General features: G+C 37.6%; 1 protein-coding gene and 1 pseudogene across 1 annotated transcript in view; one reads left to right on the top strand and one right to left on the bottom strand.

Annotated features, from left to right (window-relative positions):
* Positions 1 to 11262, bottom strand: part of LOC141419518 (eukaryotic translation initiation factor 2 subunit 3-like) — a 67518-nt gene extending 56256 nt beyond the window's left edge. Inside the window, exons 1-2 of the mRNA XM_074062302.1 lie at positions 11128 to 11262; positions 6328 to 6396 (exon numbers count right to left, since the gene is read on the bottom strand). Coding sequence (XP_073918403.1) covers positions 6328 to 6396; positions 11128 to 11262 — 204 coding nt within the window. The remainder of the gene's footprint in view (positions 1 to 6327; positions 6397 to 11127) is intronic.
* Positions 6358 to 6529, top strand: LOC141419985 (U2 spliceosomal RNA; annotated as a pseudogene).
* Positions 11263 to 15517: the final 4255 nt, after the last annotated feature.

Here is a 15517-nt window from a genome sequence, read left to right as displayed (position 1 = left end):
GGCAGAGATGAATCCCCTTGGGTTACAACACACTTATGCATGGAAGCAATGCTAGGAACTTCTCTGTATAGCTATCCTTACTTCTACTAGCAAAAACGTTTTGTCTCTCTTATTATTGCCTATGTCTTTTCTTCAACAAAATTGGAGAACAGGGCAGAACAGGTTCTACCTGGAAGGGAGGGGGGCGGGGGGGAAGAAAAACGGGGTGGGGGGCAAGGGGTAGAAGTGACCAAAACAATGTATGCACATGTGAAGAAACTAATAAAATTTTTTTAATTAAAATAAAAATATTTAAATCAAGAAAATGGGGTATTTATACACAATGAAATTTTACTCAGCCACAAAGAAGAATGAAAGTATGTCATTCACAAGTAAAGGGAGCAAACAGGAAAACGTCATCTTAAGTGAGGTTACCCAGGCTCAGAAGCCCAAAAATTGCATGTTCTCCTGCATATGTTGATTATAGAGCCAAAATACATGCAGTAATACTAGGGGACATGGGTCACACACAAAGGGAAGAACACACACAGGAGAAATAGGGAAAGGAAAACTAAAACTTCAGTGTGGTTTGATGTGCTCACTGTAGAGGAGCAAATAAAGCAACCTTAAACTGACAGAGGCCACTATGGAAAGAGGACCAGGAAGTACTGAAGAGGTCTGGCGGAGATGAACCGATGTGGGTTGTAATGCACAACTGTGTGGAAACAACACTACAAATGTCTCTGAATATTGATCTTTATCTCAAACTAGCAAAAATGGCATGTCTTTCTTATTATCTCCTATTTTTTTCCTCTTCAACAAAATCAGAGAAACAACAGTACAGAACACGTTCTGCCCAAAAATGAGGGGTTTGCGTAGGGAATGTTTGCTTGCATGTGTGTACAATGTACACACACACACACACACACACACACACACGTAAGCAAATGTTAAAATGATCAAATAAAAGGAAAAAAACCCTTGTATTAGCATACACTACTTCAAAATATGCTAAAATTATTTTTAAATGTATGAAATACCCATGTATAAATTAAACACCAGTGAAAGAAACAAGACATAAGTAAAATGCTGAAGTTGAAAAACATGATTATATTTTACCATATTTGTTTTTTTATTACTGTTGTGTTTGGGGTACATTGTGACATTTACAAAGTTCTTACAATGTATCATAGTTGAATTTACCCTCTCTATCATTCTCCTACCTCCCCCAATTTTTGAAATAGTTGCAACTGGTCTCATTTTCCATTTAAATATATGAATACACAATATTGGCACAATATTCACCCACCTACACCCTCTCCCCGCATCCTCCCTCCTCCCAATGGTGCCAATCAATACCCCAGGCAGGACCTGGTCTGCCCTCCTGGTTTTGTAAAAATACAGATGACATTCTTGTTTGTTTAAGATACCTATACAGGGAGCTTCCTGTGATGTGTCTATGTATATATGTATTATAACCCGTGGTATAACCTGAATTGGTTCACCTCCTCTGTTTGAAAATCAATAGATTTTCTGTGAGAAAATCAATTCTGTGAGAAACAATGTACTGATCCAATGTGAACAATATAAAAGCCAAAGATAGTTTTTTAAATAAATAAAAGCTGGTCCTCAAAGTCATATGGAATGACAAAGAATTTAATGGCCAAGAACAAAAGTGAACACAAACCAAAGAATGCAACATGGTTAGAAGTCTCACATTTCCTGATTTCAATCTTATGAGCAGGATATAGTAACAAACTTCAGTTTTTAGGCCTGAGGACGGACATGTGAACCAATGAAGACTCCAAAAGTAAAGTGAAACAATAGTAGCCTGCTGAGATTTTTAATGAGAGACAAATACACTGAATGCAGAAATAAGTCTCATCACCAAATGGTACAAGTAAAGCTGAATTTTGTATGTGAAAAGAATGAGTCTATAACACTGCCTCAAGCCATTTATGAAAATTAACTTCAAACAGATAAAGAAAACTCTTGTACTGAAAGTGAAGTATATGCAGAAGACCTCTGATTTGGCAGAGTTCCTACACAGGGCATCAAAGGGACACGAAACAACAAAAAAACAGAGACATTCGAAAGTTAAAATATTGTTTCTTTCAACAAAGTAGATTAAGAATGTGAAAAGTTTACATGCACAAAGGCAGTAAATAATTGTAACTCATCCATCTAATGAATGTTCAAAATATGTAAAGAAGTCCCACAATTAAAAAAAAAAAGAAGAAATGTGCTAAAGACATGAATTGATTTTTTTTAAAGACAACAGACCAAGGACAAACAACATATTCAAATATGTTCAATACTATTAGCATATGGAAAACTACAAATCAGTAATGAAATCCTCCTTATCACTACTATGATGCCCAAAAGAAGAGGCAGGAGAAATGTGTTTGTAGGGATATGGAGAGAGTGGTGGCCTCATATATTACTGGTAGGAATATAAAATGGACCTTGGAGAAATTAAGTTGGACAGTTCTCAAAATGTAAAATATAGAATTTCCATGAGACCAGTAATTCCACTGCTAGGTATGTACCAAAAGAAACTGAGAGTCAGGACTCTGTATTTCTCCACAAATATACTTGAGTATTTTCAGTGAAGTCCTGACACTTGGTAAAACATGGATGAATCTTTAAATCGTACTAAGTAAAATGAGTCAGATACATATGTAAATTATTTCACTGACATGAATTATCTCTAATAGAGATACAGACAGTAAATTACAGTTTACTAAGTGTTAGAAATAGGAGAGGGTTGGAAGTTATTGATTACAGGATAAAGACTTCTACTTGAAGTGATGAACTTTTTAAAAAATGGCAGTAATGTTTGTATTACTTTACGATATTCACTAATGCTACTGAGGTCTACATTTTAAAAATGATTAGCATGGCAAATTTCACATTGTATGTATTTGCTACAATTATAAATGAAAAGTAAACCTGGGCATGATGGCACACTCCTCTAATCCCAGCTCTGTGGAAGCTGAGGCAGGCTTGTGAGTTAAAGGCCAGCAATGGGTACATAGTGAGATTCTGTCTCTAAAACTCCAAGAGAAAAAATCTTAAACTATGAGCTCTATTAGTCCACTATAAAATGCTGGAGTGTGACAGAAACTGAATTAAGTACCCACTTGCTTTTCTCTTCTAAAATGGAAGTTTATTACTTTCTAATAAAGTATAACTAATATACCAGAAGAAGACTCCACTAGAAGTATCTTTGAATGAAAGATGTTTAGGGTATCTTGCAGTTTATTAAGAAGTACAGAAAGAGAAGTGTGCCTAAGGTAAAATGTTTGGTTTCCCAAGAATGGCAAAATAAGTATAATGAAAACCAAAATTGAAATGGACTTTTAAAGTTGTAGAAGAGGTTTTGGTGTGGTAGAGCACCTGCCTCACAAGCATGAGACACGGAGTACACAGAAACAGACACACACACACACACACACCACAAAACAAAACTCAAGGAAACTCCCTGTGTGATTATCATTATCTCAAGCTTAAATGTCATGTTTTTCATCTTTTCTCTTCGTTCTCCTACAAAATGGGAGAACAGTAGGGCAGAACAAGTCCTGCCCAGGGAGGAGGGTTGGCGCCAGTGAGAGGGGGATAGGTGCAGGGGAAAGAGGATAGGAAAGTGAATACAGGGCAATAAAATGTGTACACATGTAAGTAAATGCAAAAATAGCTGCTGAAACAACTCCAGGAATGGGGGAGACGGGATGAAGGAGAAGGATTGAGGGGGTGAATTCATGCATGGCATACTTGATACATTGAAATAACCTGTGTAAATGCCACAGGGTACCCCCACCCCACTCATCACAATAAAAGGAAAACACATGTAGGTTTGCAAAAAGGGAGTTTATTTGCCTTGGATTATATCATGTTCACAAGAGAAACTACACAAAGCATTTAAAGCTTGCTAAAACTGACTCATTCTGTTATTTTATGTGTGTTAGTATTAAATAGTCTGTTGATGCAAACCTAAGGTTTGATTCTCTTTTAACAAGAAGTTGTAAAAGCTACTCTTAACCTTTTGTGTAATTTGCCCAATTAGCTAAGATTCTGGGCATCACCAGAAACATTCTTTAACTTTATCCTACCCCTAATTACTTTCACTAAAATCAGAACACTTATATTGTCACTTCCCATGATCCTATTTTAAATACCCAAATCTCCTGAAAAGCTGATACACTGCCTTTCCAAAGCCAATTTGAAATTATTTATTTTCCATCTAAAATTATCTTTGAAACTTCCTACAGGGTTACGGGGTGGAGGGAAGAGTACCTTATAAAAAGTAATGAGGGAAGATTTATGTGATAAGAAAGGGTCTGGTTTTTTGGGGGGGGGGTTAAATTCATATAGATAGAACATTACCTAAATGGGTATTTCAGAAATTGGGTATTTCAGAAATTGCGTATTTCCAAGCCCAATTTATTCTGGCCTTGTTTAATATCTTTCAGTGTTTCATAGTTTCTGAGTATAAACATCGCACTGCTATTTGCACTCTCATAATTTTGCTTTATTCTGCTGTTTCCCTAAAGCCTCTGCAATCAGGCGTTAGGGGCTTTGTTGTTGTGTAAGTGCTGCATCAGAGTACAAGGAAAATGTCTCTTATCAGGCTGCTCAAACTATTGGTACATCAAAGAATGATCCTTCAGAACCTGTTTTACATCATCCCTGTCATTCTTTGTTAAGGACTAGATTGCACACACGAGAGAGAACACACATTCTTTCTCAGCATCGCTTTTTCCACTTAATATGCTGATACCTAGTTATATCCATTGTTCTGAAAATGACATGACTTCATTCTTCATATCTAAATAATTATTGTATATGCACATGCCACAGTTTTTCTGCATTCAATGGCTGACTGACACATGTGCAGATATTTCTATTATATGCTTTGGCTTTTTATATTCCTTTGGCTATATGGCCAACAGTAGGGTAGCAGGATGACATGGTAGTTCAGAGTTTTGGTTTTTCCAGCAGCCTCCAGATACAAATTTACATGCTCACAAACAATGTAAAAGGGTCCCCTCCTTCACATTCTCCCCAGCATTTGTTTTTCTTCATAACAGCCATTACAACTTGGTTTTATCTCAATGATGCTTTGATTTGCATTTCCTTCAGAGCTAAAGATACTGAATATTTATTTATATATTTATTAGGTATTTCTACTTTGTCTTTTGAACAGTGTTCAATTCAGTTGAACAGTTTTATTGATTAGATTATTTTAATGTTTAGTTTTGGGGGCACTTTATATACTTTGGGTATTTGTCTGTTAGCTAATGAATAACTGCCAAAAGATTTTCCTCCATTTTCTTTGTTGTGCAGAAGCTTTTTAATTTTTAATGCAATCCTATTGCTATCTTCTCAGTAACCGGATTTCTGTTCAGAAAAGTATTACGTGTGCTTATGTCTGAAAAGGTTTTCCACTAGCAGTTTCAAAATGTCTGATCTTATATTAAGACCTTTGATTCAATTAAAATAAATTTTTGTATAGAGATAGTGATCTACTTTTAGTGACAACACATGGATATCCAGTTTTCCCAACTCCATTCCTTGAAGGTGCTGTTTGTTCTCCAAGGTAGAGTTTGGGCTCCTTTTCCAAAAACCAAATGGCTGTTAACTGTGTGGTTTTACTTCTGGGTCTTCTATTTTATTCCATTAGTCTTTGTGTCTGATTTTGTGTCAGTATCCTGCATGCCATTCTTGATACTAGGCTCTATAATTTTTTTTTCTTCATTTCCCTCTGAATCCTGTACTAATTTTTTTGTCTATAATATAATTTTAAGTCACTTATTACTGCTGACTTAAACATTGCTGTTTTTATTCATGACTGTTTTTGCTACTCAGGGTCTTTAATCTTTCCATATGAATTTTAGGGTCGATTTTTTGTATTTCTGTGAAAAATGACATTGGAATTTTGATGCGGGTTGCAATGCATCAGTAGATTTCTTTCAGTAGGGCAGCCATTATACAGCATTAATTATATCAATCCATGGTAATGGGAGTTCTTTCCCTGTTCTAGTTCCTCCTCAATTTCCTTCTTCAACTTTTTGTAATTTTCATTGCACAGGTCTTTTATCTCACTAGGTTTATCGCTAATACTTAATTTTTTTGAGGGTATTATAAAAGAGGTTGTTTTCCTGGTTTCATTCATGGCCTGTAAATTATTAGTCCGTAGGGAAGACATTCATCTTTAAATGTTGATTTTGTATCCTGATACTTTGCTGAAAGTGTTTCTTGATAGAGTGTTTAGATTCCTTTAAGCATAGGATCATATCATCTGCAAATGGAGATTGACTTCTTCCTTGTATTTTTTTCCTCCCTTACCTGAATACTCTGGTTAAGAACTGTAGCACTATCGCTTCTCGGCCTTCGGGCTAAGATCACGTATAGTATCTGTTCAGTTTAACACAGAAGGCGTTATATTAAAATGGATTTTTGGAACAGGGAGATGGAATAGGAGCTTGCTCCATCCACTCCATGCACCAACCTGGTGTTGCATAGTACCTCCAGGGATGGTGCACCAAAAAAAAAAAAAAAAAAAAACAGGAAGTGTAGCACTATATTCAATAAGACAGTCTAGACATGGAGAGTCTAGACGTGGTCCTTACGTTACAGGAAATGGTTTCAGTTTTTCCCAACTTAGAACAATGTTGGCTATGGGTTTATCATACATACCCTTTATTATATATATTGAGGTATACTCCTTCTAGTCCTAGTTTCTGCAAGGCTTTTTTTCACAAAGTGATGTTCGATTTTGCCAGCTTTTCTTCATCTTTTGAGATGAGCCTGTGATTTTTTTTGTTTTTTCCTCTATCGGCAGTTTATTTATTGATTTGTATTTGTTGAACTATGCATTCCTGGAATGATTTAACTTCGTATTGATGTATGTTTACTTTAATGTACTTTTGAATTCAATTTGCAGGTATTAATTGACAATTCTTCTATGTTCATCAGGAAAATTGGTCTATAATTTTGTTTTTCTCTCACATCTATACCCAGTTTTGGCATGAGATTAATACTGGCTTCAAAGAAAGACGCTGATAGATTCCTTCCCTTTCTAGTTTATGCAATAACTTCAGGAGCATTGGTGTTATTTCTTCTGTCGAGCTCTCACAGAATTCAGCATGGAATCCTTCTGGTACTAGGCTTTTCTTTGTTAGGAGACTCTTTTATTACAATCTCCTTAGGTGATTATAGCTGCTTTGACAAATTCTGGTAGATCATATGCATCTAAAGATGTATCCACTTCTAGACTTTTCAGGGTATTGCTTTTCAAGGTATTCCATAGGAATTCTCTGGGTTTCCTTGGTTTTTGCTAATTCTATTAATTTGGTTAGTTTGGCTAAAGGCTTGTCAATCTTTTTTATGTTTTCAAAGAACCAATGTTTTGTTTCATTGATATTTTGTATTGATCTTTTAGTATCTACTTTGTTATATTCTGCACATTCTTTATTATTCCTTTCCATCTGCTTTTGGGACTGCCTTGTTCTTGTTTAAGATGCATCACTAGGTTAATTATTTGAGAGCTCTTTGATATTTTTTAATGTAGCCAGTCATAGCTATAAACATTCCTGTTAGTACGCCCACTTCCGACATGGGTTCCTCCAAATATAAAGTATGTTCATGCCAATACTATTGCTTTAATGCTAACACAAATGGTTTCCCAAATATAGATGCTCAAAAACTATGACTGTTTTTCTGTAAGAGAGCTGGACTGTAGGGGAAACGGGGGGAATTCAATGAGCCTAGCTGCTTAAACCCTGTACCTTCTGAAGAAAGGCATGCCTTTCGATCTGGCCTTCAGTGGTTGCTAACAATCACCACTGAACCCTCCAAATACTCTGTCAACAAAAGTATGTTTGTGTGCCTGAAACACTGGGCCTCTGCATAGGGCAAACAGTAAGCATTTCCCTCTGACATTTTCAGCTCATGGTTTATAATCTTTAAAACACTTACAAACCAAAATTTTAATATTATATGAACGTAAGATAGAATGTTGAAATCTATGGTTAATTCTTAATGGAAGAATATGGTAAGCAGGAACGCTGCCTCAAGGTCCTTCTTGCTCTCTGCTTTCCACCTATCATGAGGTGAAGGCCCTCTCGAGCTGAATGCTCCCACCACAATGATGTTCTGCTCAAGTGCATGCCAGACAACCAGGCATGGAACCCTCTGAAACTGTGAGCAACATAAATCCTTACTCCTTTAAGGTGTTTTCTCAGATATTTTGGACACAGGTATACAAAAGTAACCAGACAACTATGGTACTAGAGAAGTGGGGTATGAATTTGAGATATAGAATAGTATTAAATTAGACATATTCTCCACTTTTATTAATTTGGATCTTGTCTCTCTTTTTGGGGGGTATACTGACAAAGCGTTTGTCAATCTTGTTTATCTTTTTTTCAAGAACCCACTCTTTGTTTCATTTCTCCCTTGTATTTTTCTTTCAGTCTCCATTTCATTAATTCTTTCTTCATCATTATTATTTCTTTTTGTCTTTTAACTGTGTGGTGAGTTGTTCTTGTTTTCTAAGACCTTAAGGTATGACATTAGTTTATATATTGGAAAGCTATCTAATTTTTAAATTAGACACTGAGAGCTGTCACCCTCCCTCTTAGCCAGGCCTGATGGCATACACCGATAATACCAACACATGGAGGAGGAACATATGCAGCCTCCTCATTTTACAGTAAAGTTGAGATGCATAATAAACAGTGCTGTCAGATTCTCTCACTTGAAGACCAGTGTCTATCTTCACAGCATGTATTCAGTTTTACGTAACTGCTGGGTTACATAAAAATGGTAAGATTCTTTTTATCATTACCAACTCTTTAGTTGACTGCCTGTGGTGTTCATCACATTCTGGTACACTTTTTTTTTTTTAATAATAAAAACGATTTATTTCTCTGCTGTCTTTGGTGGAGAGGATTTCTGGAGCCAGAGAAAATCGTGTTTTTAATACTATTTCTCCAAAACTAGACTGAGAAAAAAAAACAAGAAAAAAACAAACTAAACCAGCAGTGAAAACTGGGTGTTGGAACTGACTTTTCAGAAATTAAGACAATTATGACAGTACTGACTACAGACGATACAGACACTTGTACAATCAACAAATTAGATTAAGCAGGTGAAAAAATATTTCTGGAACGTGGAAGTACCAATACCAACTTAAGAAGAGACATAAATAAAATCTGACCAGGCATATAAAAGAAGTAATCAAATCAAAATCAGCAATCAAGATCTTAATAAAATGAAGAGCTTGAGGTGCATCATTAGGATAGCTTCAGTGGGGAAACAGCCATTAAAACACTTTGCACCATGGTTTTAGTGAATAAGAAAATTAGAATATATAGAATACACACCAAATAAATACATTTCTCAGACCAAAAAAAAAAAAATGTAGTGATGCCAGCACTGGTGGCTCCCACCTGCAATCCTAGCTACACAGGCGGCAGCGATTAGGAGGATCACAATTCAAAGCCAGTCCAGGCAAATACTTCCACGAGAACCTATCTCAAAAAACCCTTCACAAAAAAGGGCTGGTGGCATGGCTCCTTAAGCTGTAGGCCCTGAGTTCAAACTCCAGATCCACACACACAAAAAAGTAGTGATACATGTTACAATATGTATGAACCTCTGAGACTGCGAGAGGCCACCCATGACAAACCACCATATTGCATAATTCCATTTACATATCCGTAGCAGCACACTTACACAGACAGAAAATAGATTAGTTGAAGCCAGGAATTTACAGGGAAGGGAATGGGATAAAGACCGCTAATGGCTTTGGAGATGATTAAATGTCATGATCGATTGGATAGTGGTAGTCAAGCTATGATCTGATTATGCCTCTCCAAACTTGTATGTTGGAAGTACTAATAGGTAGAAATTCTAGAGAAGCTTATAAAGAATTAGTAGCTAAACCCCTCTGTATAATTAATTTATTCTAGTAATTAAAAAAATATCTAAGGAATCTGTCTTGCTCTTCTACCTGAAAGCTAACCTTAAAAAAAAGAAAAGGGCCGGGGATATGACTGAAGGGCAAGAGGGTGGAACCTGCGTTCACACCACAGTATCAACAACAACAACAACAACACAAATCCCCAAAAAACACCACTTATGGGAATGGAGAACGATCCACTGACACCTTGATGTTAAGACTTCTGGTCTTCAGATGTGTGATTTTTTTTAATGCTTTTGGGTTCGGGCTCCAGGCGTGGCTCCAGCAGTACAGCACTTACTGAGCCTATCCAAAGCCCTGAGTTCAATCTGTGGTAGGAAAAGAAATTCTGTGGTTTATGCATTACTCATTCTAAGGTATACTTTTATGGAAGTAAGAACACAGTACGTTGCACAGCTTCATGAATATTCTTAAAAATATCACTGCACATTTAAAGCTATTGAATTTTGCACTGTGTGCATATTTCAGTTAAAAAAATTAAAATCTGAATTGACCCACAATAAATTAGTAATTAAGACTCTTTTACACAAAGGCTAGATGGGTTTATTAGTGAATTTGTAACAAATACTGGCAGGTTAACCAAAACAGCCTACAAATTCTTGCAGAAAATACTGTGTATTTCTCAACCTGTTCTAACAAGTCCCCATTACTTTATACCTGGATGATGGGGCTTTTGAATCTTCTCTGAATGATAAAAAAATAGTATAAAATTGGATTATAAGGACGGCTGCAGGCTTATAAAAATTACTTCAGTATTAGTATTACTTTTAATAACTAAGTACCATTGTTTAACAATTTTCCTGTTTATGTGTAGCAGGGCATCTGTAGTCTCAGTGCTGCGCCCAGAAGGACAAAGGACTTGGATTCCGCAGCGGGGTACTATTTTCTGTCCTGATGAAGCCACAGGTCTGAAGCATCAGGGCCTTGGGAAGGAAAAGGCTGCTGTACCCTTAGCTTTAACATACTCGCTTCCTGGTGCATGAAGTTCAATAAAAAGTAACCGATCAAGGGAAGGTAAATGCCAGGTGTAACAATGGTCCCCTCTGTTACACCCCTTGCTTTCCTTCGTTTGGCTTTTCTACTCCCAGGCCTTGGCGGACTTCTGCGTTGAAACAAAACTTAAGTGAAAATAGAAGGTAAGCAGTACCCTCCTGGCTGACCATGTTTTTCAAGCCACGTTTCCTGGCTCCTGGCCCTGCACGCTCAGCCTCTTGGCCTACTGTTTGGATACGAGATTCAGCGCGGTCTTCTTGCCCACACCTTGTTCGGAGTGGGCCGCAGGTGCGCACATACATCGGGCTTTCATTCAGCCAGGCCGCAGAGCAGTCCCTGGTAGACTTAAGGAGCCTACTTAAGGAACCTACTGAGGTCTCCCTGGCTTGCGACAACCATTTCTTTCTCAAGCATATCTACTACGATCTACTGGAGACTGGATAAGACCACTGAAGTGCTTAACCGCCCTACTCACTATGCAAGGCACGATTTCCGTGAGGCTCTCTGCACCAACGTCAGTCAGAAGTTTGGTGGAAATGGAGACCTATTATCTTTTTAAGTTTACGTTAGTTGTTGGAACTATCTTTTTCTCAGAGAAAAATAAAGAACAGAAAGCAGCTTCTTTATCTTTGCAGCACATGGCTTCATTTTCTTCTCCCCCCCCCTTCTCCCCCCTCTCCTCTGCTCTCTTCCTCTCCTCCTGTCTCTCTCTCCCCCTGCCCCCATACTTTAATCTTAACTCGGATGTGGAACCGTAGGAAATCTGAGACATATAATCTAGAATCAATCCCACTGAAACTGATGACTGAGAAAAATCATTAACTATTGGGCTTCTTATTTCTGGTATTAGCCAGTGATACCCACAGTACAGGATGGTGAGGACGATGTAAAGCAGTAGATGTGAAAATAACCTGTGACTGTAATTTTGGGACGGCTGTCCTGGGTTTGAACGCACACTTGCTAAGCACAGCTCTAGAGCTTGAGCCACCGCGCCAGTTCTTTTCTCTCTGGTTAGTTGTCTAAAAGGGTCCTGTGCTGGACTCCAGCTTCAATCTTCCCAAGTACCTAGGATTAAAGGTGTTACTCAGGCAAAAAAAAAAAAGGCATCTTTTAAACTAAGCTCTGTCAGAACGTCTAATATAGTGACTTTTACTGGCTTTTTATTGCTATATTGTATCGATGTATATTAGGGGTAAGTACAGAAGAACAAAGTAGAACTGTAAACAACTCTTTTGCTTGACGTTTCTACTGTGTAGGAACTATTTAATTAGATGTTGATATTCCTTAATTCAAACTCAACATTACTGTACTGCTATATTTTATTTCTAAGTCTCTTATGCCCTTCTTCGTTGGTATTTAAAAAATATCTGCATGATATGCAGGTATGCTTAGTAAGGATATTCTGAGAAATGTGTTGGGACAATTTCATCATTGTGCAAATAGCACTCTGTATTCACAGAGACTTAAATAACAGCCTACAACACCTAGACTATATGGCTATACCATACATACCTTAACTGCAAAGGTACAGCATGTCTGTATTAAACACTGTGGGGAATTGGAACACAATGAGAAATACTGGAGTATCTAAACATACAAAAGGAGTGGTTAAAATACGGTATAAAAGATAAAATACAGGTACACCTATATGGCACTTACCATGAACAAAGGTGGCAAGACTAGAAGTTTCTCCAGGGTGAGAAAATAAGGGTGAAGATTTAGGACATAACTGTGCATTCCTGCAGATTTTGTAAACAGTTCTCTAAGAGTACACATTAAATATGTAACAACATTTTTCTTTCTTTAAGAAAGAAAACAGGAAAAACACAGGGGAATTTAGGTGATACACTTGCTATATACAGGCACAGACAAATCTTTCCTAAATAGGACTCCAATTGCTCAAGTTCAGGAAATTAGGGTAAAAACAAACAAAAAGAAATTGCCTTCAACAGATTCTGCACACCAAAGGAAACAAATGCCAGAACAAAGACACAGGGCTAGGAGCATGGCTCAAGGGGCAGAGTGCCTGCGAAGAAAGCACAGGGCCCTGAGTTCAAATCCCAGTACCACCAAAAAGGAAAATTAAAAAAAAACGGAACAAAGAGACAACCTACAGAAAGGAAAAAGTCCTTGCCAATTGTTCATTGGACAGAGGATTAATATCCAGAAGTTAAACATCAAAAAAGCAAATGATTAATTAATGAACAAATGAACTGAAAGAAACACACACAAAAAAACCACAAATACTTGCTTGTCAAGCCCAGGTTGGCTTCCAGCCTGACTCCTCCCAATCTCCTGAGTACCTGGTTTTATAGATAGTACACTACTATTCTCTGCCCTCAAGAAGCACCTTTTTTTTTTTTTGGAGGTGGTACTGCTATAGGCTGGTGCAGTCTCTGATCAGAAGATTGCCAACTTCTTTGTGTCCTACGTGGAAGCACCCAGGCAGGACACATAGGTGTACTGAGGGGAATAATGAAGTTTTACTATAAGGTAGGCATTACAGGTAGGGTCTCTTGCCAGCTGGATTGGAAGCACCTTGTCCAGAGGAGAAAAAAAAAAGGCAGGGGTGGAGGGGAAGGATTTTATTATTTTTATATCATTCTTAACTTCAAAGTAGGGAGAAAAATCCACATCACTCCCCATTTCCAATGTCCTCCAATTCCCCTGGGGAGGATCTGGGCAGACTCATACATACAACTATGCTAATTCTCAGGTCCCTAAGTCCACGCAGGAGGAAATTTCCACTCTAACCAATTTTGGGTGTGTGGGGGGGGTGAGAGGGGAGTGGGGTACTGGGGTTTGAACTCAGGACCCTACACCTTGAACAACTCCACCAGCCCTTCCTTTTGTGTGATGGGTTTTTTTTCTTTCTTACCTTTTTTTTTTTCTTTTTTTTCTGGCACTGGGGTTTTAATGCAGGGCCTCACACTTGGTAGGCAGGAACTCTTACCACTTGAGGTGCTCCACCAGCCCTGGTGGATAGGATCTAGAGAGCTATTTGCCTGGGCTGGCTTCCAGCTCTTATACTCCTAGTCTCTGCCTCCTGAGTAGCTAGGATTATAGGTGTGAGTAACAAAGAATCTATAATTGAAATGGAGCTATCAGGGCCCCTTGATTCCACCTGTTTGGAGAGGTCTGCTTGAGGACCTTGTGACCTTGTTGGCACCATTTGGATAAAAGTCATGGGTTAGGTAGGACCAGGAAACCTAGGGTATCATTTAGTGGAACATTCTCCTTTGTTAACCTTGGTTTTGGAAAATTCCCTTTTGTTTGTTTGGGTGCTTTGTGTTTGTGTGTTGGGTTTATTATGGGAGGGGCCATGTCTGTCCCATCTAAAAGCCCGTTGGGACAGGTCTTATAAACCTACAGCAAAAAAGGGTTAAGGTTTTATTACATCACAGCCTGGCTATGTATATGCTAAAAATGAAAAAGAGATGTTCTTTAAATAATACTGTAAATTATTGCAATTTAAAGTAGTATTACAATTGAAGTCATTTTGTAAAAAAAAAATGGTAAGCAAGATAAAATTCATTTCTGCAGTTATGTAAAAAGGAATCTAAACATCCAAAAATGAACTTACTGGCAAGGATAACCACGTGCCCCACAGAAGGTTAAAAAGACCCGATTAATTTAAGTATAATAAATCTCTTTAACTGTGTTATACTGAAGACCTGGCCATCCTGCTCTGGCTGGCTGCAGTGTTTCTGGCCTGATACTCCTGAGGAAATGAGGGAGCAGAGAGAAGAGTAAAGCTAACCTGAAACCCTCTGGCCTATGAGTTGGGTCTAATATGTTCTCCCCTTCTGAGACCCAACAGAACATATTGTTGGTCAAGGGACCACTCCTACCAGAGAAGGGCTATTTCCTTTGATACAGTATCAACTAGGAATAAATGTCCAAGGGCAGCTGGGTGGTCAATACTAGACCTATAATCCCTTTCCAACCTGGGAATTATTTTTTTCCAAGTAATGTGGCTTTTCTCATTTATACTCCCCAAATTATTGGGATTACTAGTGCAAATTATACTCTTTTATATTCGGTGGCAGACAAGTTCCCAAATAAATTCATGTAAACTAAGTTAAAAAAAAAACTCAATGAAGATTCTTATTTCCAAATTACTTAACAAAAATTTATACTATGGTGTGGGACCTTCTGGTCAAATTTTTACAGTTTCTAATTTTAAAGACTCAGACAGTAAAAACAGAATAATCAAAGATGATTCACTGATTCAAGGTTCCTGAGTGGCATATATTTTAGTTTAATCCTACATATAACAAGGGAAATGACATTTCTATTATCATCTTTAGGAAATCATCATGAACTAAAAGTATTTCATTCAATCTAAGTTCTTTTCTGATTTATTTAATCTTAGGCCTTCAAGTTCCTAGGAACTGTAGATGCTGAAAACATTCCCTATGCACAGGACTTAATATTATATGGCTCATTAGGATTGGTGGTGTCTGGCTTAAAAAATTAGCTAGCATTTGTTGCCCTCAATGCAGAGAAACTAAAGCAGATACCTTACAAGCAACTGAGGCCAACAGGAGAAGGGAA

This window comes from Castor canadensis, chromosome X (assembly GCF_047511655.1).
Source record: "Castor canadensis chromosome X, mCasCan1.hap1v2, whole genome shotgun sequence".
NCBI classification, from domain to species: domain Eukaryota; kingdom Metazoa; phylum Chordata; class Mammalia; order Rodentia; family Castoridae; genus Castor; species Castor canadensis.
The sequence above is the reverse complement of the archived record's forward strand: the minus strand, read 5'-3'. Positions and strand labels throughout refer to the sequence as shown.